Source organism: Epinephelus fuscoguttatus, linkage group LG24 (genome assembly GCF_011397635.1).
Source record: "Epinephelus fuscoguttatus linkage group LG24, E.fuscoguttatus.final_Chr_v1".
In the NCBI taxonomy this organism is placed as follows: Eukaryota; Metazoa; Chordata; class Actinopteri; order Perciformes; family Serranidae; genus Epinephelus; species Epinephelus fuscoguttatus.
The window spans coordinates 10,076,573-10,101,651 of NC_064775.1; the positions used below are offsets into that span (position 1 = coordinate 10,076,573).

A 25,079-nucleotide genomic window follows, 5' to 3' on the forward strand; every position below is an offset into this window, starting at 1 on the left:
ATGTAAAGTTGCTCGATTTAATCTTTGAATTTGTTGGGCAAAACTGGAGGTTAAATTCTCTGATTTGTCACTCTCTGCAGAAAATGGATTACCCCACACCAGGTGGTGCACAGGTATAAAAGTAAGGAAAAGGAAAAGAGGAAGCAGGGGAGCGTTAAAGCAAGAGTGCGGTAAAAGCCCTGTAGCATTCAATAATGTCATAATTTCCTAAAAATGGAGTAAAATGTTGCACTTAAACTGATAGAAAATGTAATAAACCCCAATAATGTCATAAAATCTATGATATGATATTATGATATCATCTTTATGTTTTCCAAAACTGATGATGGAATCATTTTAATGATGATGTAGAAATGCATGTTTTAGTGTTTCTCTTCCTGTACCCCGCTCTCTTTTCCTGTGTTCACCAGGCCTCCCATTTTGTTTGTTTGTTTGTTTGTTTATGGCGGCTGCACACGTTGATCCGGAGCCGCAGTAACCCTGTCGTTTGTTAAATGATGTCACAGCTATACAATGTTACCAGGCAAAAATGCGTTAAACTCAAATTCCTATCTGTCAGAAATGAACTCGCCCATACCTGTGCTGACTCATCATTGTGCAAGGCTCATCCATGCAACCAGACACAGAACTGTTACTAAAACGAATGATGAGCCAAAACAAGTCAATTCAGTCCCCAAGAAATGTTCTTTGCTATCCGAGTCAACTGATTCTTATTGAATCAAGTGTCCCCTTTGCCTCACCTGATCTTCTGAATTCCTGGATTATAAAGTTTTCAGTTTTGAAATAGGTACAACGGTCATTACAATATCAGCCTGGGGCAATTTATTACATTATTTGGTTTAATTAAATTAGTTAAGTCAAGTTACATGCAAATGGTGTTCCTTTCTAAGCATGTGAGGTTACTCAATTCCTATATCCTTCTGTGACTCTTTATATTGGTCCTGTGCGGCTACTGTACACATGCTATGAACAGGAAGTGAAGCCTTGTTGTAAATGTGTTGTTTGAAGAAAATAAATGAGATCGGCAGAGCAACACGGTCGTTCTACTGTTAGGATGTTGCCGTTGCTGCCAAGCCAACTCCACGCGTAGACGTCGTCTCCTGTCGTCTCTAAGAAATTAATTAAGATGAAGACGAAAACAATGCAGGCTAAAAATAGCCACTACAATTATTATTATTATTATTATTATTATTATTATTATTATTAATGACTACTAGGTGCTACAAGCCCTGAAATAAGCTTTAAAATGGCGACCAAAAAAACCCCCATTGTTGGCACTGAACACTGCTGCAAACACTGATGCATTACATTCATCCATTATTACAATTTTACATTCCAACAGTGCTGTGGTTAGCGTCTTGTTAGGTCAAGGCACAAAAGCAACTCATTTATGTTCAGGAATTGACTGTGTTTGAGTTTTAAAAACCTGGTTTCGGTGGCACAATCACAGCTGGAGAAGCCGGTCGATGCTTCTGTAAAAGACAACCACCTTTTTGTGGCAGTATTAGTAATAGTTAATAGTCACTTTTTTGAGGCACTTCCCCTGGTGGACACACTGTGACTCATGTCTGGGGCTAAAAGCAACTGGAAACTACCGATGACTCACTAAAAAGCACCCTGTTTGGTTGTTTGTAGGTCTTGAACGGAGGTCTCCACCTGACCAAGGCAACAAAGTGAGCTCATACACTATGTCACCCTAGAAATGTTGATATGATATCTTATGAAATGTACAAACGCATTCTTGGTTTGCAGAAGTGCACAATGCCAATATATTCTTCTGGCGACACGGCTGCAAATGAAATTGCAATGCAACCCTGAACTGGCAGGGATTAGATGTTAACCACTGCACATAGGAACACGTCCAAAATGCCATTGTCTTTATGTTATGTTCCACTCAATTCTTGCAGTGTAAGTGAATGTGATAATAGGAAAAGCGACAGGAAATGAAGTCTGAACAGTGAAGATCACTAACACAAGCAAAGGAAACCAAAAGGCTTTCGTCCTCTAACAGTGGTCTCACCAGATTGTTCATGCAAACCTTCCAGCAGATCTTATAATTTTAGCACATTGTGTGGATCAGTGCCAGTGGTGACGCACAATGCACAGATGAATCTGATGCACAGGGTCTGATCTGAGTCTACAATGTACATTAGTTACTGTATGATGCTGGATTTGTGCTGTGAGGGAAATAAAGTGATGAGCTGTCTTGTACACGAACGCTGGCTGTACGTTGCATCGCTTCTCATTTTCTGTTTGTTTTTGAATATCACCATTCAACCCTTGTGAACTTCATTACGCTACTCTAACTCTCTCCTCTCTGTACATGGAGCCTACACACACACACACACACACACACACACACACACACACACACTCACTCACACGTACAGCACAGAGAACATCACAAGTAGCTGACGTCAACACTGCTGTAAGAGCTCTGAGAGCCCCTCCACAGGAGCCAATTTTTAACAAGCACACCCACACTCTGCCAACTTCAGCCTTGCTATTGTCCAAACACAAGCAAACTGTCACTCACCGCGCTCCGGGAGGAGGACAGTTGCAAAACAATAGTTTTCCCATCATGACAAGTCCATTTTGGATAGTTAAACCCGGCGCCGAACTTTATCCTTTTAGCAACTATATCTCGCGAGCTGAAATCAAATAATACTGTTGGATGTTGGAATTGTCTTTTTTTCCTTGTCAGTACTATTCAGTGGTATTTTCAATAGCCACATTAGTATGTCTCCCTCTCACAAGTGAGAAAATGAGTTTTTCTACCTCCCACCATTTCATTATCTGAGCGATCTCCCAGCGCGCAGTCTAATTCCTTTAGCAAGGCCCCGGTTTCTGCAGACTCCTCACCAAAGCCACTGTGATAGAAACAAAATGGGGACAGGAGAGAAAGGGAGCAGGAGATACGGAGAAGAAAGAGAGCTAGCTAACGAGTGGAATTTTACTGTAAATCAGAGACCTGTTGGAGTGTATGCACGGGCGCACGGGTGCACTGCAGAGATGGACCCACAAAGACGTGCACAAGCCACCCACGTACAAGCCTTATCTGGCTCTTTCAAACCATCAGCCTCAGAAACATACACACACCTCGAGAGAAACCAATTTTACCAATAACAATAGGATGTCTAATTGCAGAGCAAACTATGTAAACACATTTTCTATTTGAAGAAAACCTGTAGGGCAAACAATGTAATATACAAAGCAATAAATGGTATTGGACAGCACCAAGTCATTTAAAAGGCCAGTGATAAATAAGAGGCCAAAGTGGGGGAGACCAACAAGCATTACAGGGCGAAATTACAAAACATTTAGCAATATAAACACAGAAATATATCACAATGCATATTGATTCATATGAGTACACACTACCAGATGTACAGCTGGGTTAAAGGGGCACTCAGCTTTACATGTTAATATCAATATATGTTGATTTTGACAACAAAGACAGCCTGATTAGAAACTGAGGGCATGGAGTTTAAAAGAAGCACCAGGCATGGTCCAATGAAAGAGGCTACTATTTGTTGCAGGAGTAATTCTTTTCGGAGACAAGGGGCTAAAAAAGGGGATATCGCTGCTTCAGTTTTGAGCATACTTGTCTAAATCTATCTCTTGCAATTTCCCAAACATTTTGGAAATGCAACACGTCCTCACTCCCAACTCAAGTATGGCAGTTTGGTCAGTGGCCCTGTGCTTCATAATAAGACGCCTTGGGTATGCGTCTAGTGTCAGTTTTGGACATTTAAGTTTCTGTCTTATTATCCGCTTGTTACGTGCAACATTGTCTATCAAAATAAACTTCCATCTTCAAAGGAAACCTAGTTTTGTTGGGTAAACCTAAAGTAGTTTTGATGGCGAACCCTATCATGGTTTGGGTTAAAATAAATATATTTGTTACAGTACTTCAACAAGTATGTCACTTGACGACTATTACACATGACGTACGCTTGTATCAGGCAAGGTCTAATGAAAGATGCTACTGAGTTGCATTATTGGAAATCCAGTCGTTTTTGGAGCCTAGGGGCTAGAATTTGGAATATCTACGCATCACCTTGGACCATTTATGTCTAAAACTATCTCCTGCAGGTTCCCTAACATTCTCGAAATGCAACACATTCTTACTCCCAACTCAACAATGACGAGTCAGTGTCCTTGTTATTATCCACTTTTTACATGCTGCAGTATCATTACGTGCAACATTGTCTTGCAAAATAAACTTCCGTCTTCATAGGAAATATAGGTTTTGCTACTGAAGCTTCGGTAACACTTTACTTGAAGGCATCTACATAAGAGTGACATGACACTGACATGACACGGTCATGAATCTGTCATAAACATTATGTACATGTCATAAATGTTTATGACTGTTATTAATGTCATTCAGTTTTTGTAATGACAAGTTGACATTGTTTGGGTTGTCTTGATTATGACAACTTGACATTAATCAAAGTGACATTACCAGAAGATGTCTTTGTCATGACAAGTTGACATGAACAGGAAATGCACGTCTTTTTGTGTTTATGACAAGTTGACATAATGATTGATACAAAGACATCTTGTGGTAATGTCATCCTGGTTAATGTCAAGTTGTCATTATAAGGACATCCCAAACAAATTCAATGTCAACGTAATGCCGAAACTACTTGGGTAGTTGGGTTGGGTTTAGAAAAACAATCATATTTACAGTTAGAAAAACAAATATGTCACTTGATGACAACTACTTGTGACAGTTATGTTATGTGACAGATGCCTGTAACTACGTTACATGGTTGAAAAAAACTGCTGTAAGGTGCCTTGTGTGTCTGAAGCCAAGAGCCGCTGACTACGCTGCCGTATGTGACACCCAGGGAATAAGACCGGAATAGGAAATGCCATACTAAATCTCCAGAGTGCCCCTTTAATAACTGAAACATCTCAAGCAACCTCCAAACCGGAAAGACAAATATCTTCCCTGCCCGTAGGTCCTCAATCCTGACAACCGCGCTTCGACCTTGTCCCTCAGCTGTCACTCGCACTTGCGCGACACAATTTCCTGACAATAACCTGCAAAGCATGCATTTTTCATGCATTATGGAACCTATTGCATTCTGTCCGCCATGTGATGACACACATGTGTCAAGGCAGGAATCCAAAGCACACACAGACGTACATAGAAGCACCGCTGCCTGGACAGGCTCTAGTTAAATGACTTGACACTCTGAGGGAGGCCATACATCAACCAGTTTTTCTTTTTTTTGGCCGGGCGTTGCCAGACTCGGCTGGGGAGTCAGTAATGCTGTGGTTGCCATTTATCAAACGACAGGGTTACTGCGGCTCCAGATCAACGGGTGCAGCCGCCATAAACAAACAAACAAAACGGGAGGCCTGGTGAACACAACCAGGGGTGCCCAGTGGGAGCAGGAAAAGAGAGCGGGGTACAGGAAGAGAAGGGAGGAGGGGGGAAAAACCATGACAGTAAATACAGCATGAAAGAACACTCCTCCACACTGACATAAAGATACCTCTTTAGAAGCTTTGATCACATATCTGCAGCACAATATATCCAACCATGTGCACAGCATGTGGTGCAGTAAATAGAGTATATGATATCCATAGCTCACAGAATAATTGGTATCCATTTTGTATTCAGTATTTCCATCTCCATATTAACTTCATTATCTACATATAGGACTGGAGGAAAAAAATCAGACTACTGCTAACGACAGTATAAAGGCTTCTTGAAATTTCCATGATTTCGATCTATGGCAGTAAATCAAGGACGAAAAGGAGGGCTCTATCTCTCGCATAATTACATGTTCTATATGGTATATGTACATGATACCATATTGAAATGCAAGTGGAGCATTTTCGAGTCACTGCTTTGGAATCAAATGATAAAAGATCAAGAGTTTCAGAGCACATCAGCACATGAAAAACAAAATTCTGAATTATTTTTGCAGTAATTATCATATTTTACCATTTCTCCTCGAGGGAAAAGAGATGCGTATTTTATAATAGAAATGACATGTGAATGAAAAGCACTTGGAAAATAATAAGACAGATGAATCCGGGCAAAAAAGCCCCCCAAAAAGCCACATTTTTAAACATGTGTATCAAAAAAAGAGACCAAAGAAAGAAAAAAAAACGTCCTCAAACCAATTAAATAAATAGAATAAAAGCCAGCCAGCCACAGTAGGCATGTTTATTCGGCAGATGGCATTAGAGTCTGGATCCAGACTGTGCTTTTAAATGATAAGAAAGATAATTCAGCACAGGCTGGACAGTGGGAGTGCTAACTGAGACGCTGATTAGACCAGAAAGTTGATCATGAACAGTAAAGTTGGGGAATGAATGGTTGAACATATCACCACAGAGCCTAAGAGATGGTAATTTGTCATTTTCCTGCGCAAATAAAAGCCAAACATGCCCATCTTTTCTTCTCCTTGATTGGAAATACCTCAGTTATTCATAAACCTCGAGTGCTTTCTATTTACCAGAGTATGTGCTTGATTTTATACGGATTTTACTATAATTGAGTCCTTGACTGTCCCTTTAAATGTTAACAGGTTTGCCATGACATTTGATGATAACAACACTTCATACATAATGCATTCTGACCATAAAACAACCCCCACATAATGATTTGGATTTACACAAGACTGGAGGAGCAAACTGAGTGTTATGCAGAAAAGCATGAATATGACAGAAAAGTGATCAGTAATTACGGCAACATGGGGCAAAAGAGAGGAGGTGTTGCTGGTTGTGGGGGGTAAAAATTGGTTGAGTGCTGATGAACATTTGAACATTTCTACATGCCTGAAGGAATTCCATTAACCACTCTGATTAAAGTAATCATTGGAGCCATCGGTGCCTGTCAGATGCCATCCCTGCCCTCTCAATTACCCAGATCTCCTTGAACTCAATTGCTCACATCATCATGGAGACCGGGTGGCACGCATGCGAAGAGGCTGCACCTAGGACGAGGCATCTCCGGCTCGGGGGGTAGGGGAGCATATGGGAAACGTCCACCCCCTCTATCTGTCTCGGTGTGCAGAGGGTGGCCACGGATTAGCCTAATTATCATTTATGCATATTGTTGCTATGTTGCGTGGCGCAGTCCGAATGTGGGGAATGAAGCATGCAGGTTAAAAAATGGCCGCACCTCTACCAGATGGTTGAGGCTTGTCTAGTGGCACGCACGGGAACTTTCCATAGGGGTGGCCAGATGGGGTCACTGACAATCATGGGGTGGCACACCAAAGCCAAGCGGCATGATATGATTTAAAGAATTCTGAAAACGATCTAAATATGGAGACATATACTTTGGTTTCTTACTTTACTTTTGAGTTCCACAACAATCCTAGTTTAATGTGTTAGGTAACTATGCATGTTAGGCAATTTATCGTCCTTCAAATTGGCAAATTTTCCTTTAAAAACAGCTTGAATTTGGAGGGGTGCATTGATTGTAAGCAGCAAATATTTACTACAACAAGTCTACTCAAGTTTAAAAGGAGGGGGGATTGTATCAGAGTGGGCCATGGCCCCCTCTGGCAGCTCCTTGGTGACGCCACTGGGTTCGTCACATCATGGGAGTTCAGATTGTGTCCGTTGCCAATCACAGAAATGCCAAATTTATATCTAGATCTGCATCTACACAATTAATTTCTTGAATTGATGAATGACGAATCGCCATATTGGCTAATAGTTTTGGCGCTATGTCCAACCATTCCTTTACTCCATGTTACTGTGTCCATTTTCTCCATCAATGTATCAAACATAACCTTAAAAATAAAACAAATAGGAACTTACATAGCAGCACATAAAACATGTCAAACCATTCTGAAACTGAGCATGTGCACAGCTAGACCCTTAACCCCAAGACTCACTGTTTTGCATTCACCTTGTGGTGATTTTATGAATTGCAAATGTGCACCACCAGATCATAATGTAACCTGAAAAGATAGGGGCCTCGAGGTTGTGCTACCTGATCCTGAGGCCTTGTGTTTTACAGTACAGGGGCCGCAAAATCAGCATATCTCAGTTTGGTGCCAAGGGCAAAGGTTTTCACAGGAAACGGAAGGTTTGGGGGGAAAATATCAAGCGGCAAACACTCAATTTTCTCAATTTTGGCGAGTTTTCTGCATCCATTTCTGGTGTAAATGTATTTAGTTTTGGCAAAAGTCAAAGTCTTCTGCTTCATGTTTATATTAAAATATCCCTAAATACATTTATGTTCATACACCACAAAGTAAGTGAGCAGTTAGTATTACAGTTGTACCCTATGTGAACTTAAAGGCAATGAGATGCATGCAAAACACACAATACAGACCCCCTAAAAGCTTAATCCGGCCCTGTACATGCGTAGCATCAAGCTGTTTTTATTTACCATAAACACAATTCTGCCAGCACCATCTGAAAAGCACTGAAGTACAATTTTTAGCAAATAACTGCGAAATCAAATCCAGTAAATGTTTAATTAGCCTGGTATTTTCAGTACGCTGTCAGAAAATGGTCGCCTCCGAGTTGAAAATAGCCGAGCGACGAGCCAGCACTTCATGCAGCTTGGACGGGCTTCACGCGTTGTACAATTCCACATTGATTAACTCTCAAATGGTGCGAAAGCAGAGAAGTGTAAGAAAATACTGGAGCACACACTGCCCGTCACTGTCTCTCCCACCTCTCCATCTGAAACGAGTTGGATTGTGTGCTGCAGCCAAGAACAAACTCTTCAGAAGTTTCCCTTTGCTGCGTGCATCGAGCGAGGAGTGAGGCTCCTGTGACAGCTACATCTGCACGTACATCACGCCTCGCGTTGCATCAGCCTCGCGTCAGATTCCGCACAATAGGTTTAGCCGTAAATCAGGGGGGCTCTTGTGTAGCATGAGGCAACATGAGCCGAGGTATTTCGTCTCAGAACTTTCTGACTTTTTCCGCAAGATGTTGACCATTGCAGAAATCTTTTGGAGATGCTGGGATAATTTTAAGTGCAGGCTGCATGGCATCACGGCTACAGAGCTCATGAAAGGCTATAAAAGAATAAGGCATAATAAACTCTCTGCCCTTCCTCGATTCTTCCATTTGTGTTAAGACCTAAAGAGCCCATTGGCTGATTAAAAGCATTATTTCAACTGGCAACAGTCTCCCCCTCCCTCCCTCTTTCTCTCTCCACACACACACACTCCAGCTTCCTGCAGTGGGATGCTTCATGCAGCCATTACTCTGGTGCAGGAGTTTGGGTGGGTAGAGTGTAACATACACACAGATACAGTAATAACAAACCCATTTGGAATGCATGATTCAGTGATTATGTAATTGTGCTCAATCATTATGTGAACTTCGCCAAATCATCCTGAAAATATATAATACTCGAAGAAAAAAAACATAGCATTGCACTTTACATTTGAAACATTTTATCAGTGCACACATCGGGTTGGTTTCCATCCTCGTCCTTTACATATTGGCATCAGGAAAATAAATAGAAACCCATGTCAACACTGTGCCATCCCATAGGCCACCAATACTGGGCGACTGCACACACTCCTTGGCTATGATTCACATCCCCTGCTACATGTATGACACATCCACAGTTACACTCGGTTCCAGGACTCCTCATCTCCCAAATGGTGCCTTCTGTTCTCATTCTGGGCTTCTATGAAAAGATCCAGCAAAAGAAGGACCCCAAGCAGGCTGGTTGCATTTCTTTTTTTTTTTTTTTTTTTTTTTGTTGTCATTGAGAAAAGGCAGCTGGAACCTGAGTGAAATTAAACTGAAAAAATACATTTTATTTTCGCAGATTTAATTATAAATTCACAATAATCCAAATTCCGAATGAGGAAACGAGGGGACAGATTAACAGCGACACGGCCTCTCCGGAGAGATCCCTGCCTGTCTCAGTTAGGGAACATTGGATTCCTAAATGGTGATGCTCACCGGCGCACACTGAAAATGGTGGCACGGTGCATCCTTTGCATTTTTATAGACCTGCTTTGCATATTGGATTTAAGTGGGTCAGAGTAACTTAAAGTCCAACTGAAATTAAATTGCATTTTTTTGTGTCTGCTACAGCACAGGGAGACATTTATATATTACATTTTTGGTGTCACGACGGCGACCCCTAGGTTTGCATTAATCTGTCATTTCGATGCAGCCAATCACTCACACCAGCAGCCTGCTACATGACACAAGAGCTACAGGCGCATTAGCTTCCCCTGCTAAAGTCTCCGAGCATGAACACACATACTGCCCCTGCGCCTTCGCCTGTTGAAGCACCACACAAACATTCACTGGGGCAGATAGCTAATTAGCTGCTGAGCTGCAGCGCATTAAACAGCGTGTAAACGTACCTGCAAAGGTCACCTCAGTGCGGTTAGATGCTGGTGTGGGCCCTGCTCTTTAATATCACTAACAACACACTGTCTGCACATGAAATGTAGGCTGCAGAGCGAGTCTGTTTACTGTGTCTCTCGTTCTCTAACACCACTGCTGCTGTCAATCCAACATAGACATCTTTTTCTTCCTTTTAATAATGAGAAACTATTAACAATACATTTAAAAAAAAAAAAAAAAGCATTTTGACAACATAAAAGGGCGACTGAGTGTGTTTTCAGTTGGACTTTAAAATCAAAAACATGCACCATTTTCAACATGTTTTCTTAAAGGTATACTAAGCAGGATTGTCTTAAAAAACAATGTATAGACGAGTGTTTGGGACATTTATGAGCATCGTAGGTGAGGTTGCGGTTTTATAAAAAGGTAGCAACCAGATGCCAAAAGCAACAGGCATCCAAGAGACACAGCGCCAAACAAAAACAAGTACGGTGAGGCAAAACGCCAAACCAGAGTGAACCTGGGCATTTACTTTCACTTCCGCTAATGCATGACAATCCTACAGGGTATACCTTTAATATCCTTCTCTTATAAGTTCAGTGTGTAGGATTTAGGGCAATATGTTGGCTGAAAGTGAATATAACATCAACGACTGTTATGTTTCTGGTACCTTAGAATGAGACGTTTCTTTCTACATCGGGAATAGGTCCTGGTCAACGGAGATTGCCATGTTGCACCGCCATGTTTCTACAGTACCCTTAACACTTGCTCTAGATAGGGTCAATTGTGTTTTTTAAAATCGTCCGCCATTGTTAGCAGCCCCACCGCGATGAGCTGAACAGCATCGAAAAATCACAATTTTTTACTGTGAAACTGCTTAATTCTGTGTTTTCACGGTCTAAATCACCATGTTTATTTGTTTTGGCAAGGAAGAGACCTCTGTTGATAATTCGGCACCTGGTAAAACCCTCCTGAATTTCTGAATCTTAACTTATCATCGAAAAAAGTTGAGCAGATATTAACAGGGTGCTACGCTCGCAGCCAAACAGCTTCATTAAAACACTGACTTTTACAATGAAACTGCTTTATTTAGTGTTATTACCAGTTTAAATCACCAGGTTCATCTGTTTAGACGAGGAAGAGACCTCTCCAGATAATTCGGCGACTGGTAAAAACCTCCTGAATGTCTGGGTCTTGAGTTATCATCGAAAAAAGGCGAGCGGATATTAACAGGGTGTGAGGCTAGCAGCCAAACAGCTTCATCAAAACACTGACTTTTCCAATGAAACTGCTTTTTTTTAGTGTTTTACAGGTTTAAGTCACCAGGTCTGTCTGTTTAGACGAGGAAGAGATCTCGACGAATAATTCGTCTGCAAGTAAAAAAACTCTTGAACCATGAACACTGAAGGAAACACAAACCGGAAGCTCAGCACATGGGAGAAGTTTCAGACGATTGCAATCTGCAGCCTCACCACTAGATGCCACTAAATCCCACACACTGCTCCTTTAAGTGAAGAAATGTATCTAAAGGATTAACAAAAGATTAGAAATAAAGGGAAGTGGTTGAGGCACCATACTCTTCATCCAGCAGCTGTATGTCTTATCAAAGTTTCTACCCACTGACGTCAGATTGATAAAACAGCAGTTCATTTCAAGTCACCTCCAGCGATGCTTTTATAAATGACCAAATCAGAGCTTGCCAGGCGGCAACGTGGATGCCGTTGTCATGGTGTAATTGCAAAGGGGAAAACCTCAGATGATGCTCATTGATTGCAATGCATTGATTCCACCCCTCACTGAGACACTAGCTGCCCCCATGAGTGAGGCATATACTGTATCCTTATTTGCTGTGATTGAGTCCACAACATAGCCAATTTCAAAATAAAATACATGCTCTCGAATCCCATGATTCATAATTTCATCCACTGTCGCACCAAACCCAAATGGCCTCCTTCATATCATCCCCCAACCAGCCTTAATCTCCTCATAAGCACATTATATGAACCTGACATCATGTTTATTTGATGACAATAACATAGTTTGGTCAATATAGTGCAATAAGTGCAAAGCAATCAAAACAAATCAAGTTGATAAGGGATAGAGAATCTGCGAATGCTTGTATAAAAATAGGTGTTACATTGATTAAAATATCAGTATTACACAACAGAATTAATACTTCAAATATCATTTATGAACTTTTGTTTTGATAACATATCAATTCTACATATTAAGAATGAATACCCATATTCATTTTTAATATAATAATCTCCTTTATGAGAGCTCATTGAAGGCTAACCCGCCTTCCAATTCCAAAAAGTGCAGAAAGCATACAAAGACACTTTTTTTTTTTTCATCTTCTTCAAATGACGCAGTCTTTTTTGAACATTGGGGGTGTGCCACTTTCAAAAAAAGCCACTTTTACAATGCAGAGCTACGGTAAATGAAACTACAAACATAAGCCTTTTTCCGGAGGATCATGGAGTATGATGACACAGGTAATATTGATGTAGAATCAAAAGTTTTGAAAAGACATGGCAGATTATATCAATAAATACTTACTTACAGACTACAGCAGAAAATAGTCCTACACAGTTTTGATGATCTGCTGTACAGTGTTTTTGTCCAGGAGTGATTTTTTATAAACATTTCTTTTCTGATTCACAATATACCTTATGTATGGTTATATTCCTGAAAATGAAGTTGGGTAAGATTTACCTGTACACTTACATTTTTGTGTGTTATTCGATCTTCACCATAGAAAAATAGATTTTGCATCGTCAGTTAAGTAGAGCAATTTTGTTCATCCGTGTTTCAGAAAGCTGGATCCATTCCTGTAATGTCATGTTTCAGAAATAAGAATAAGATTGTTCGGCACACCCCGTTTTTAAACTCCTTCCGCTCTTGCTTGTTTGTGTCGTGCCAAGGCACCCTATAAACTGAGCCACTGCTTCAAAGGAGGGTCAAAATGCTTCATTACATTAATGATTCTGTTGCTCAGAACTGGCTAAAGGTGGTCTGTTTCTCAAGAACTTCGAGGTAATCGGGCTCAGACTGCAGTTTAGCTTTTAGCTCCAAATACTCATTTCTGTTGGGCTCCACATAAACAGTACTGGGTGCCGTGCCATAGAGCACTGTTTCTCTTATCCTCTCCGGGTGCAAGAACTGACGTCTGACATCAAAATTTGGGTTGTACGTGTACGACACAGGCCCTGTGTACTTGTACTCTAAATTGGCACCTGCTGGGATGGATGGGATTGACGGATGGGGGGACTGCTTATCGTGCTCAAGGATGCCTCTGAAGAAATGGTCTGCATCCTGGACAGGGGAGGGGTTCTCACGTGGCTCGATGGTGCTAACACTGTACGTAGGGCTCCTCATCGTACTGCTATCCCTCTCATCGTCAGGGGTACTCCTGTACGTGACCTTGAGCTCATGGAGGTCACGGTAATCCTCCACTGTGTTGCCTTCTCGTGACCTGTAAATAGGGTTTTTGCACATGTGGCCCATGGGATGGGGGATATACTCATAGACGTGGCCGGCCGGGGCCTTAACTTTGGGGCCAGAGCGGTTGCTGTAGAGGCTGTACTGCAAGTTAAAAGAGCTGACGTCTGAATTGTTGGTGCTAGTGCGGTCGCTCTGTGACTTTTTGCGCTTTTTCATCACAACAACAAACAGCCCTGCGGCCACAAAGACAGACAGGATGAAAACAAGCAGGAGGCTGAGGATGAGGACAGAGAGGGGAACGGTGCTGCTGGGGGGGTTGAACTTGTGCGGGGCGTCTGTAGTGACGACCCGCTCGTCCATGGGCTCGTCCGTGGGGGGTGTTGGCGAGACGTAGGCATCAGAGTAGTCTGGGCAGAGCTGCTCCGACTGAATGGAGCGCACGTCCACTCCTGCATGGCGTCTCGGCGTCTCACACACAACCTCGTTCACCACTGTGCCTGCGCTGAGCTGCTCCAGCCATATCTTCATCCCCACTATGTCGCAGGAGCAGTCCCAGGGGTTTTCAAACAGATCTATCTGCACCAGCAGCTTCAGCTGATCTAAAACACCACTCACGGGCAGGTTTTGGAAATGGTTGTTGCGCAGATTAAGCCTAGACAGGGAGAGGCTGGAAAAGATGCCCACAGGTAAGGTTTTCAGGAGGTTATTATTGAGGAAAAGCAGCTGGAGATTAGGGAGGTAGCGGAAAGTGCCCGCCTCGACCTCCTTGATTTTGTTGTACTCTAAATAAAGATACTGCAAGTTCTGCAAACCAAAAAACATTTCTCCTGTAAGCCTGTCCATGAGATTACCATTTAAATACAGCCTACGCAGGTTGGTTAAATCCCCAAAAGCTCGGTCGTGGATCAGAGTTATCCTGTTGTTTCCCAGGTGAAGCAAATCCAATCCAACAGCATCCACAAAATCTGATCTCCGTACCACAGGGATGTAATTTCCAGTGAGATACATTTTCTTAGGATTGTATGGCTTGGGTTTTAGATCAGAAATGCTTTCAATCTTTCTCTCTTGGCAGTTGACATTGAGCCCAATCTCGGATATCTGCAGGTTGCACGTGCAGGCAGTGGGACAGTCCAAAGGCACAGGAGATTTGGTCTGAAAAGCAATGATGGGGCCATAATTGTAAGGGTTACCGCCTGGTATTCGGGAAGTGGGTCTTAACTTAGTTCTGTTAAATTGCCGTGTGCCCTTGGTAGGCCTAGAGGAGGACCTAAAAACAGCCGAGGAGGTGGCGGAGGCCGTGACAGCAGCAGGTGTGGTCTGGTAATATCCATTGGTGCTGCTAGGAGGCGCAGGCCTGACCGTGTCTTCCAGGGGTCTTCTCGGGCAGAGTTCCTGCTTGGACACTTCATCCAGGTCCCTACCGTGGAGTCTGAACGGCGTCTCGCACACCACTTCCCCCACCAGAGCCGTGTAGGCTATGCTCTCCAGCCAAGCCTTCAGAGCGATCAGCTCGCAGGAGCAATTCCACGGATTCTCCTCGAGTTGTAATTCCACAACTTTGTCCATGTGCTCCAGGAGGCCGATGTAGGGGAACATTTTTAACCGGTTCCCCCTCAGGTCCAAGTGCGTGAGGGGGACATTCCGGAAGATATTCGTGGGCAGGGCAGAGAGCAGGTTGTCATTCAGTATCATCACTGTCAGTTGGTGCAGTTTGCTCAAGGCGTTGGGCTCTATATTGGTGATGTAATTATAATCAATCTGTAGGTATTCCAAACTCTCCAGTCCTGCAAAGGTGTCATCCCTCAGAGCTTCGATCTTGTTGTTATTCAGGTGCAACCTTTTTAATCCCTGGAGTCCATTGAAGGCACCGGATTCTATCTCCGAGATATCATTGTTCCCCAAGTGCAGGATGGTCACCCCGGTGTAATTGATGAAATCGTTGACTGACAGCTTCTTCAGGAGGTTCCCCGTCAGCAGGAGGTGGTACATGGAGAAATGGACGGGGCTGATTTCCGTCAGTCGGATGATCCCCCGGTTCTCGCAGCTCACCGTCAGGATCCCTTCCTTCTCCTCACACGTACACAGGTTTCGACAGATCTCCCCATAATTGTCATACATCTCGACCAGCCTCAGAGATGATGCAATCAGAAGGATTATTTTTAGGATCCAGATATGCATTTTTCCTGGGAGAGGATGCCCCAGCTCACTCAAGTGCGGTACCAGTATGAGGTGTCATCTAAGGAGGAAAAGAAAGGTTCTGTTTTATATAGCATGGGAAACATATGTGACACATTATGTTGCAGAATACAGTCATGGACTCCTGAACAAGTCTCCATAACACACAGGCCCTATTAATGTTTGTTCATTATGCAGATGTCGGCATTTGGTTCTGACGGTGTAAGAGAACAAGCGACCTGGATGACTGTTTAACAAATGCACACTTAAAGGATAATATATAATCAAGTTGATGGCACAAGTACCCGCGGTGGATGGCCACTGCGCATTTTTGATAGCTCGCCTGAATTCCAATCCATCTTGGTAGGGAGAGGGAGAGGAAAAAAAAAAAAAAACCTTCGCCATCCACCGTGTGCAGACTGATAGATTTGGTCATTTACTAATTCAATCCCTTGAGAATATCCACACAGGAAAAAAACCCCTCGCTGTCGGAATATCGCATGGTTTTGCGTGACGGATGATGCACCTTTTTTTTTTCATGATCCAATCTCTCCAACAACATTCAAATCTCCTAGATGCAACTCCTATCTCCTACATTAAGATTTCTCACTCACCCCGCATACCCGACGACTTGGTAACAGTGGGGAAACTGTCGGATCCCTTCTCTCCACCTCCGTCCAAACAACATGAGGACGGGCTATTTATCCGCTTGTGATTAAAACGATCCGGGGTATGAAAATAACAGAAAACACCCGCTCTTATAAAGGAATCGGCTGCGAGAAAAAGCAGTCGGTGTTCATCTTACAATCCGGCCTGCGATAGAAAATGTGAATATCAGCCTACAAGGCGACAGTCGCAGCCCTTCTTCTGCCCACGGGCGAAAAAAAAGAACCGAGAGGAGTTGATCAAAGGCAAACAAGCAAGTGTTGCTGATCTTATGGCGGATCTCTGATCCAAAATTTGATCGGGGGGGGGGAGTAAATAATTCTATAATCAAGTATTCTGTATGGCATCTGCTATATAGAAGGTTACAGATCTCCCTCTCTGCCTCTTTCGCTCCCCCTCTCTCCGCCACAGACGCGTGCGCGCGCACACACACACACACACACACACACACACACGCTCGGTCTGCGTGCGCTCCTTGAAAGAACACAAAAGCCTACACATCGGCACCCGAATCTCCCTCTTCTTAAATATGCGACACACAAGAACATGCATCCACTTCCATGCCAGTGTTGAGTTCATTACCATAGCGCCAAGAATCCCCCCATCGCCTTTGGATATATAGATAACTTGCAAGCCAGTGCGCCTATCGCCGGGTCTGCCTGTGCAGAGGCAGTGCTGTAATTTGGAATAAAAACTGTCATGATACATGCGAGCATCAAAAAAAATGCGGGCTTGTTGTTGCCACAGCAGCCGCAGACACCTTCCTTAACAGCATCTTAAATCCGGATCAACTTCAGCAATGCAACTGAAACAGATTTCAGCACCACGGACAGATCCCCCCCCTCCTCCCTAAAAAAAAAAAAATGTTAAAGCATAAAACGCCTCAGCTCAGCAGCACAGAGAGGGAAAAGAGAAGGGGAGAGAAGAGAGAGGGGGGGGGGGATAAAAAATCATTGTCCTCTTACCGTGCTGATCCCGGTAAACGCCAAAGCATCCCGAAAATCACGGCTGTGCCCCGTCTTTTTCCTCCAACCTCAGTGAAAACATGGATTTCACCGCCCGCCCTTCCGTCGGCTGTCAAAAAAAAAAAAAAAGCAAGAAAAAAAAAAATACTTAAAGTCAAGTCTCCTCGGTGTTTAGCTCCATAAACCAGGCATCGAAAGAGCACATATACAGTCTCATTCAGGCCAATAATGTGACAGCCCGCGCGGCAAAACGGGCTCCTGTATTCTTCCACAAATGAGCATCATCTCGGAAAAAGAGCCAAAACCAAAGTTCGGACATGATTAAGAAAAGAGGGCGAATAAAAACTCCGTAATCCCACATCAGACGCGACTTGCCGCATGCATTTTAACTGTGACTTTCATCCATGCGCACTGGCGAAGCGGAGGAGAGAGGCACGAATCCCCTTGTCTGCTGCCAGTGGTGCGGCTTGTACCAGTTTATGTATAGATCTGCCCAAGGTCTCTTTATTTCAATTGCCAGCCCGTTGGAATCGACCGGAGATCAGCGGATATGTTCCTCCAGCCTTGGATGCAAGAATCCGATCCCCACTGTTTTTGCTCCAGTCCTGCATTGCTCAGAAGATATCCTACACCAGCTTTATCTTCCCACCAACGTCTTCAACTAGTGGAACTTGATCTTGGTTGGTGCAAACCAGCGCATCCCCTACAGCGATGGACGTATTATGAAACAATTACCATAGTATGACAGCCGAAATCACTCGTAAAAATGCATAAATCCCCCAATCGCAGGACTGTCACAGCGCGGAAATGAAAAGCAATTTAATGCGCGCAATACTCTTTAAGGGGGTATGGTAATGTGGAGGAGGTGGGGTGGAGGGAGGGAGTGATAAGAGGAGGGGGGGAGACAGGGAAGAGGGAGGCTAGAAGACCCGTAGAGGGCAGCACAATGATGAAAAAGGCAGCTTGGCAGGCTTGCATTTTCAGCCTCCACTTTGTAATTCAGTGTATTTCAATTCAACAGCAACAACCATTTGATTTGTCACTCACAGCTTTAGATTTTTTTTTTTTTCCTCCCTCTACCAAGCTGGGAATCTTATTTCCATGCCTTTGAGAGTCACAACTGGACATGTGGAGCTTTTCTTTTATTATTATAATACTTTAGAATTCTTCTCAACAAGCCTTTGATTTCCTCTGAGAGAGAGTGGCTGTATATTGGCCTGACACTCATCCTGGATTCATCATGGCTCCTCATTATTCAGTCTGGACAGATATTCCTTGAGACAGCCTTCAAATGATTGCAGGAGGCTCGCCACTGCTGGAATACACTGACTTATTAGCAACGTATTGTTCACATCCTCTTAGTCAGGGCCGGACGAAGTACATTCAGCGCCCCAAGCACTAAGCAAACCCCCCCACCTCCCAATATATATCATTATCTTTTACATTTATGGTATTTATTATCAACCAACACACTGTCACTCTGACATCATCACATATAGACATTTGGTCATGGAATTTCTATGTCTACATACAACGTTCAAGGTACCCTGGGTGCATTGGTTGTTGACGTTCAGGGACACTGTTTCAAGTCTTCTTTCAAGATAAACTTCCATTTTCACATCAAATTTAACGTCTACATACAGTCTACATAGGTATAACACTGCAAATTGATGTGTTTTTTTTTTCCTTGAACAACAAACACACTTGGTTGGGATTAGGCAACATTGGGACACAAACACCAGTCTCTCAGGTGAAAGTCGGTGTTTGGTGGACCCATCCATCGCCCCAGTTGGACTTTCGCCTCCTTAACTTTCGTCCTTGTCCCGCCGTGTTCCCCCTGACACCCCCAGGCGCCGTTAAACTATTACAGCAACAGGTAGCGTATCATGCTGAAGTTAAAGGATGCCTTTTTTTGTTGGTTTCTGACGCCGCAAGTCACTGCCCGAGTGCCAGAATTCGATGACCTTGGAGTGAGACTGGTCTCTACAAACAAAAACACGAAGACATGGGAAATCATAGTGGAAAAACAATAATAACGAAGAACAAACAAAAGACTAATGCGCAAAAGACGAATGCTCTCCACATCACTGCTCTAGCACCCAGTCCTTCAACAGGGGGTTCAAGGGGGTACTCAAAGTTTCTGCAGGTCGGCCGCCAAATTATTGTTTGATGATTTAATTTTGCTTTTAATGTAAGCTTCATTTTTTTTAATTAAGATATTCCCGTAAATGCACATTAACATAATTTAATAAGATACAAATTTACATTTAATTGACACAACACTGATAATTGGCTAATTGTAACCCTTGAATTCTTGTGCAATCATGTGAGCTAGCAAATGCTAAATCTCTCTGCAACACTTTTCCATAACAACAGAAAGACCCACTCAGCTCTCATTTACATACTACTGAAACACATTGGCCAGTTCCAAGTGTATGGACATTCTTTTGAACAGTTTTTTAATAGGGGGTCCCTGTTCTGTCTCTCTCTGAGCTAAGAGGTCCTTGGCCTGAAAAACATTGAGGGCCCCTGCTCTGGCATGTGGCGACTGTGACGATCACTCACTAATGAACACATTAATGCGAACTCAGTGGTGTAAGGTAGTCATGATAGGCCCCGGTGCATGCTTTTGTGACAGGCTGAATGCGTGCTAGTTACTAGCAATGAAGCACATGCACACCTAAACTGGCTACCATATGTTAGATTGTCTTGTCACATGATTAAAAAGAGATTTCACGTTTGACAACATCAACACCCACATTAGGGACTGTGTCTTTATAGTGTTTTTCGAAAGCAGAAAGGTGATGTCAGGGCACTTGAGAGCTCTTTGTACGTTGCACTTTGTCCATATGGGTATGTTTCAATGACGACAATATCTTGACACTGACATTAGCTAGGTAGCTAACACAATGCCATTCGAACATAGGGTTGACTACACAGTCAACTTCAAGATTACAAAGCGAACGCTGATAAAAGCACAACACTCACCCGCAATATCCACCATCTGCCGGCCAATCTGCGCCCAAACAATGAGCTTTTCTGTCTTTGTTGTGACAGTAGACAGTGGCCTAGCTAAGCCGTGATGTCACCGGTACATTTCTGAAAAGTTCAGAGATTTTCAGGCGGAGCGCTATGGAAAAAGATTTTCTCTAGCCGGCCATATACACTCTCTCTTTATTGGAAACTACTGAAAAGAGAGGCTGTTTGAGAAAAGCATGCTATGGATTCATGCCCTTACCCCATCTTTGCATTTAAATAAATATTCTATTTAAATAATTTGTTTATAGTTTGTATAGTTTTCATAGAATAAGCATATTTTTTGTATACTTAAAAAAATGAAAGAAAAGAAAACAATGACCTGCTCTCTCTACAGGCCCCTCCACCCCACGGGCCCCAAACACACTGCCTGCATTGTCTATATTTACACCCCTGGGTGAACCCTATCACAGGCTAACCGTTACCATTAGATCTTGGGATCATTAATGTTTTTATACTTACAAAAACAAATGGCGCCCTATACGAAAAGCTGCCACTGCTCTTAGTGTCGAACAACCTGAATACCTGCTTTAACAACGTGATTTACCCAAATACAATAATCTTTTCATTTATATCCTCTGATTTGACAGGCATGGTCTGTTTCAGCTCATAATTCCTCCTCCCGATCACCTTTAACCCATCTTCAACTCAGCGGAGTGGGTATTAAATCAAACAAATAAGGTCAAGCGAACATTCATTCGCACACCTCGCATGTCTTTATGGACGCTTCCAAATACACGGATTAAGCCTATAGTCCCAGAAAACACAAATTTACAAGAGATCTGCATTGAAAGAAATGAATGTACTGTAGGATTAGGCTTAATCCAGTTTTGCACCAAATACTCCAGCCTGCTAATGCTGCCATGTTGCTGTAAGCGCTCTGCATTTTACCAAATCGTGGCTTATTTGCCCCTTGTTGAAAGAGCAAATCAAGTCAAAGCCACAGCTGCCCTCTTACCCTCTAGCTGCGGGACAAGAAACTTTAGAAGCACTTAACTAAAGCCTGAACAGAAAATCGAATTAAATCTAGCATATGGTGGGCCGCCATGTCCAAAGAGATTTCCCACTTAGTCAGTATTGTGTGGTAATAAGTCAACTCGTATGCTCTCTTTAGCATACGGGGAGCGACAATAAGCGGATGTGGCATCCATGCCGCCTTTCCCAAATTAGCCGTGGAGATGCAATGAATTATCTTAAAGTCTCTAGCTCTGTAATCGTATTAACAGTGGTCTATCCTGTGGGGATGGACAAATCGGTATCTGTGGAACTCCGGCTGGAATACAGAGATGGAATGCAGCTCCCTCCCTCTGGAAGGGACTGTGGCTGGCTCCCCTGAGAGGCATCGTGGCATCAAAGAGAGGCGAGGAGCTGTCCTGGATCATTTTTTGCCTTAAATGACTTTGTGTACTGCTGATGGGAGAGGTAGATACCCTTGATAAAGTAACGCCTGGATAATGACGGCTGTGAGTGTGTTTGAGCAAGTTTTATAGATATAACTTGTGTAAAACTTTCTGCTGTGCGTGCATGTCTGGGATTGTTTCCATGTGTCGCTGTGTGTGCATGAATAGGAATCTCTTCCTCACAAAGGCTAATGGGTTCCTGCAAACATGAAAGCTATTATCATAGATCAGCTGCATAAAACACATAATATTATAATCAGATCTGGTACAAATGATTAAGTAATTAAATGCAAATGAAACTTCACGCTATGGTGAGTGTCATGTATCTTTTGCATGAACCAAACCATCACCATTAGCATAATCGCTGTTAAGTAATGCAAAGCATACTGTACTGTAGCTCAGATCAAATAGTTGAAATCTATTCAGTTTTTAATGCATTTTAGTTTTATTTCATGTTGAATTTGGCACAACTTTACTGGCACATTGGCACGGTTTGGTAGCGTTGGCGTGGCAACGGCTGGTGTGACTGTGCCAGACAAGCATTATGAATCAGAACAAAGGTTTAGTCCCAGGTAGTGCAATTAGAGCGAGCTCCATCTTCACATAATATGCTACTCAGGAATCAAGAATGAACTTTTTGTTCTTGTTTGACACTGAATAGTATAATGTGCTATTCAAAGCAGGGCGGTACACTATGAACGTGAACTTTCATGAACACACAGCCAATTCAGTCTTAATATGCCGACGTGAAATTAGTTGTGATGGCATTCTTGTCCAAGTTGGGAGTTGTGTTGTCTGTGTTATCAAAGGAAAAAGCCTTCTGGTAGGCAGGCTGCGAGCCAAAAGCAGTGGGCAGGGGAAATAATGAAATGTGTCTAAAAAGAAAACATCTCAGTGGGGAAATACAATACAGCACCGCACCGTTGCTTGTTTTTGTAATTTATTTGACAATGGTATATTTAGAACAAATCTTTCAGAAATTACATTGAATTTTACAGTTGTGCTTGATGAATAGAGTTCAGTGTGGGCCTTAGTGTGCCGCTGACTGGATGAATGTGCACCCAGCACGCATGCTTGCTTTTACTGGACCTTTATCCATGTAAGGTCAGGTGGAACAAAAAACTCAACAACATAATCCGATTTTAGATTTAGGAGCTGATTTTCAATGACCAGGAGTGGCATTATGCAGTGCTGAACACAGCACATCCAGTGCCCTGTGCAAGAAATTATCTTTTGTTTATTGTATTTATTACAAACAAAAACAAGAAAACTTAATTAATAAATAATAATAATTAACAACAAAAGAACATGGTGGGTGCAAAATTAGAAAATTTTGTGTTCTTCATTTTTATAGGCATTATGTTTCCAGTCCCGACACACAATCATCTCATTCTCATGAAGGCGATATTTCAAGAATGTCTTTAGGGAATTTCTTCAAAGTATTAACTGATTTTTGGTGCACGTAGGTCAAACGTCAAGGTCACCGTGACCTTATCTGTCTCGTACTCATAAATGCAGTATCTCAAGAACACCTTAAATGAATTTATTTTTCTTAATTGGCACCAATTTTCACTTGGACTCCAGGATTATCTGATGAGAATCTGGTGGTTAACAGTCAAGGTGACTGTGACCTTGCGTCTGTTTCACTCTTGTGAATGAGATATCTCAAGAGCACCTTGAGAGTATCTCTTTACATTTGGCACAAATTTCCACCTTGACTCGTGGATGAACTGATTAGTTTTGGGTGGTCATAGGTCAAAGGTAAAGGTCACTGTGATTTGTCTTGTTTTCGTGAATGTGATATCTCAAGAACGCCTTAAGGGAATTTTTTCAAATTGGCACAAATGTTCACTCAGTCTCAAGGATTAACTGATTAGAATTCGGTGGTTAAAGGTCAAGGTTACTGTGACCTTGTCTCACTCTTGTGAATTTGATATCTCAAGAGCACTTTGAGAGAATTTCCTCAAATTCGGCACAAATATCTACTTTGAGTCAAGGATGACCTAATTAGAATTTGGTGGTCACAGGTCAAGGTCAGTGTGACCTTACATATATCTCATTTTGTGACTGTGGTATCTCTAGAGGTTTTTCTTTGGATTTTTTTCCCAAGTTTGGCACAATCATTCACTTGGACTTAAGGATGAATTCATTCACAGACATGAATGTAAATTTTAAGTTCAATTTGATGGGTTTGGTGGATCACACAACCACAAAGAGATAATTCTAGTTTTGTACAGCACCTGGATGCTTGATTTTATTTGTTTTAATTCTTTCAAAAAATAAATAAATATGACAGCATTATGAAAGGCCTCAACTACCTTTCTCAACATTGTTTCTAAATTGTAGATTTTTTTATAATGCAGGAGGTGTATTGAATTTTTGCTATAATAGAAAGCAAATTCTTTTGTCAGCAGAGAGCCTGACATGCATTGTGCCATGATTAACTTGTGAGGTCTCATCTGGCTGGTGTGTCCCGAGGCCAATTGATGCTGCTAGCAATTTCCGTCATAACCCGGCAGGTCTAGAACAGGTCTTCCGGGGCCAGGATCCATTCAGAACACTGATAATGTGGAATTAGAAAACAATTTTGAGTTGGACAGTACAATCCAACTGGCACATCTTCCCTGTTGATAACAAGATGCGGTGAAGAATTACAGAACATTTTTCTGTGAGAAATTGCTTTACATAAACAATGACTAAACCCTGGAAGCACCATTTGGCCCTGTAATGGAATGAAGGCTAATGAGACAACCAAGGACGGATGGGATGGGAGAGTGAAAGCGTTCGTGCTGGTGTCACTCCACCACTCATGCCACTAAATTGATTTGGTCCTCGCAGTGCCACATTAAATGCAACTATCATAAAAGCAACACATGTATTAGCTGTATTTTATTTTGACAACTACATTAACAATAATCTGTGGCTTAGAACGCTTCGCTGCTTACTGGTAAATGATAGTGAGTGATTATATAGACAGTCCTTGAACCCGATCAGATTTGATAAAAGCCTCATGCTGTTACACTTTACATTCATGGCAGCAGAACCAGCACTTTATCTAAGGTAATTCGAGATGGAACTA

The 25,079-nt window shown here is 42.4% G+C and overlaps 1 protein-coding gene and 1 long non-coding RNA gene across 6 annotated transcripts in view; one reads left to right on the forward strand and one right to left on the reverse strand.

Moving 5' to 3' along the window:
• Positions 1-25,079, forward strand: part of LOC125885153 (uncharacterized) — a 74,981-nt gene that overhangs the window by 32,778 nt on the left and 17,124 nt on the right. The window lies entirely within an intron of this gene.
• Positions 8,476-25,079, reverse strand: part of LOC125885149 (SLIT and NTRK-like protein 5) — a 123,984-nt gene continuing 107,380 nt past the window's right edge. The window contains exons 3-4 of one of the 5 annotated variants that reach the window (XM_049570636.1): positions 17,565-17,673; positions 8,476-15,994 (exon numbers count right to left, since the gene is read on the reverse strand). In XM_049570636.1, coding sequence (XP_049426593.1) covers positions 13,309-15,936 — 2,628 coding nt within the window. In that variant the 5' untranslated portion in view covers positions 15,937-15,994; positions 17,565-17,673 and the 3' untranslated portion in view covers positions 8,476-13,308. Of the gene's footprint in view, positions 15,995-16,238; positions 16,258-16,547; positions 16,852-17,181; positions 17,386-17,564; positions 18,361-25,079 lie in introns of those variants that run through there. The other 4 variants (XM_049570635.1, XM_049570638.1, XM_049570637.1 and 1 more) reach the window with 4 other exon arrangements.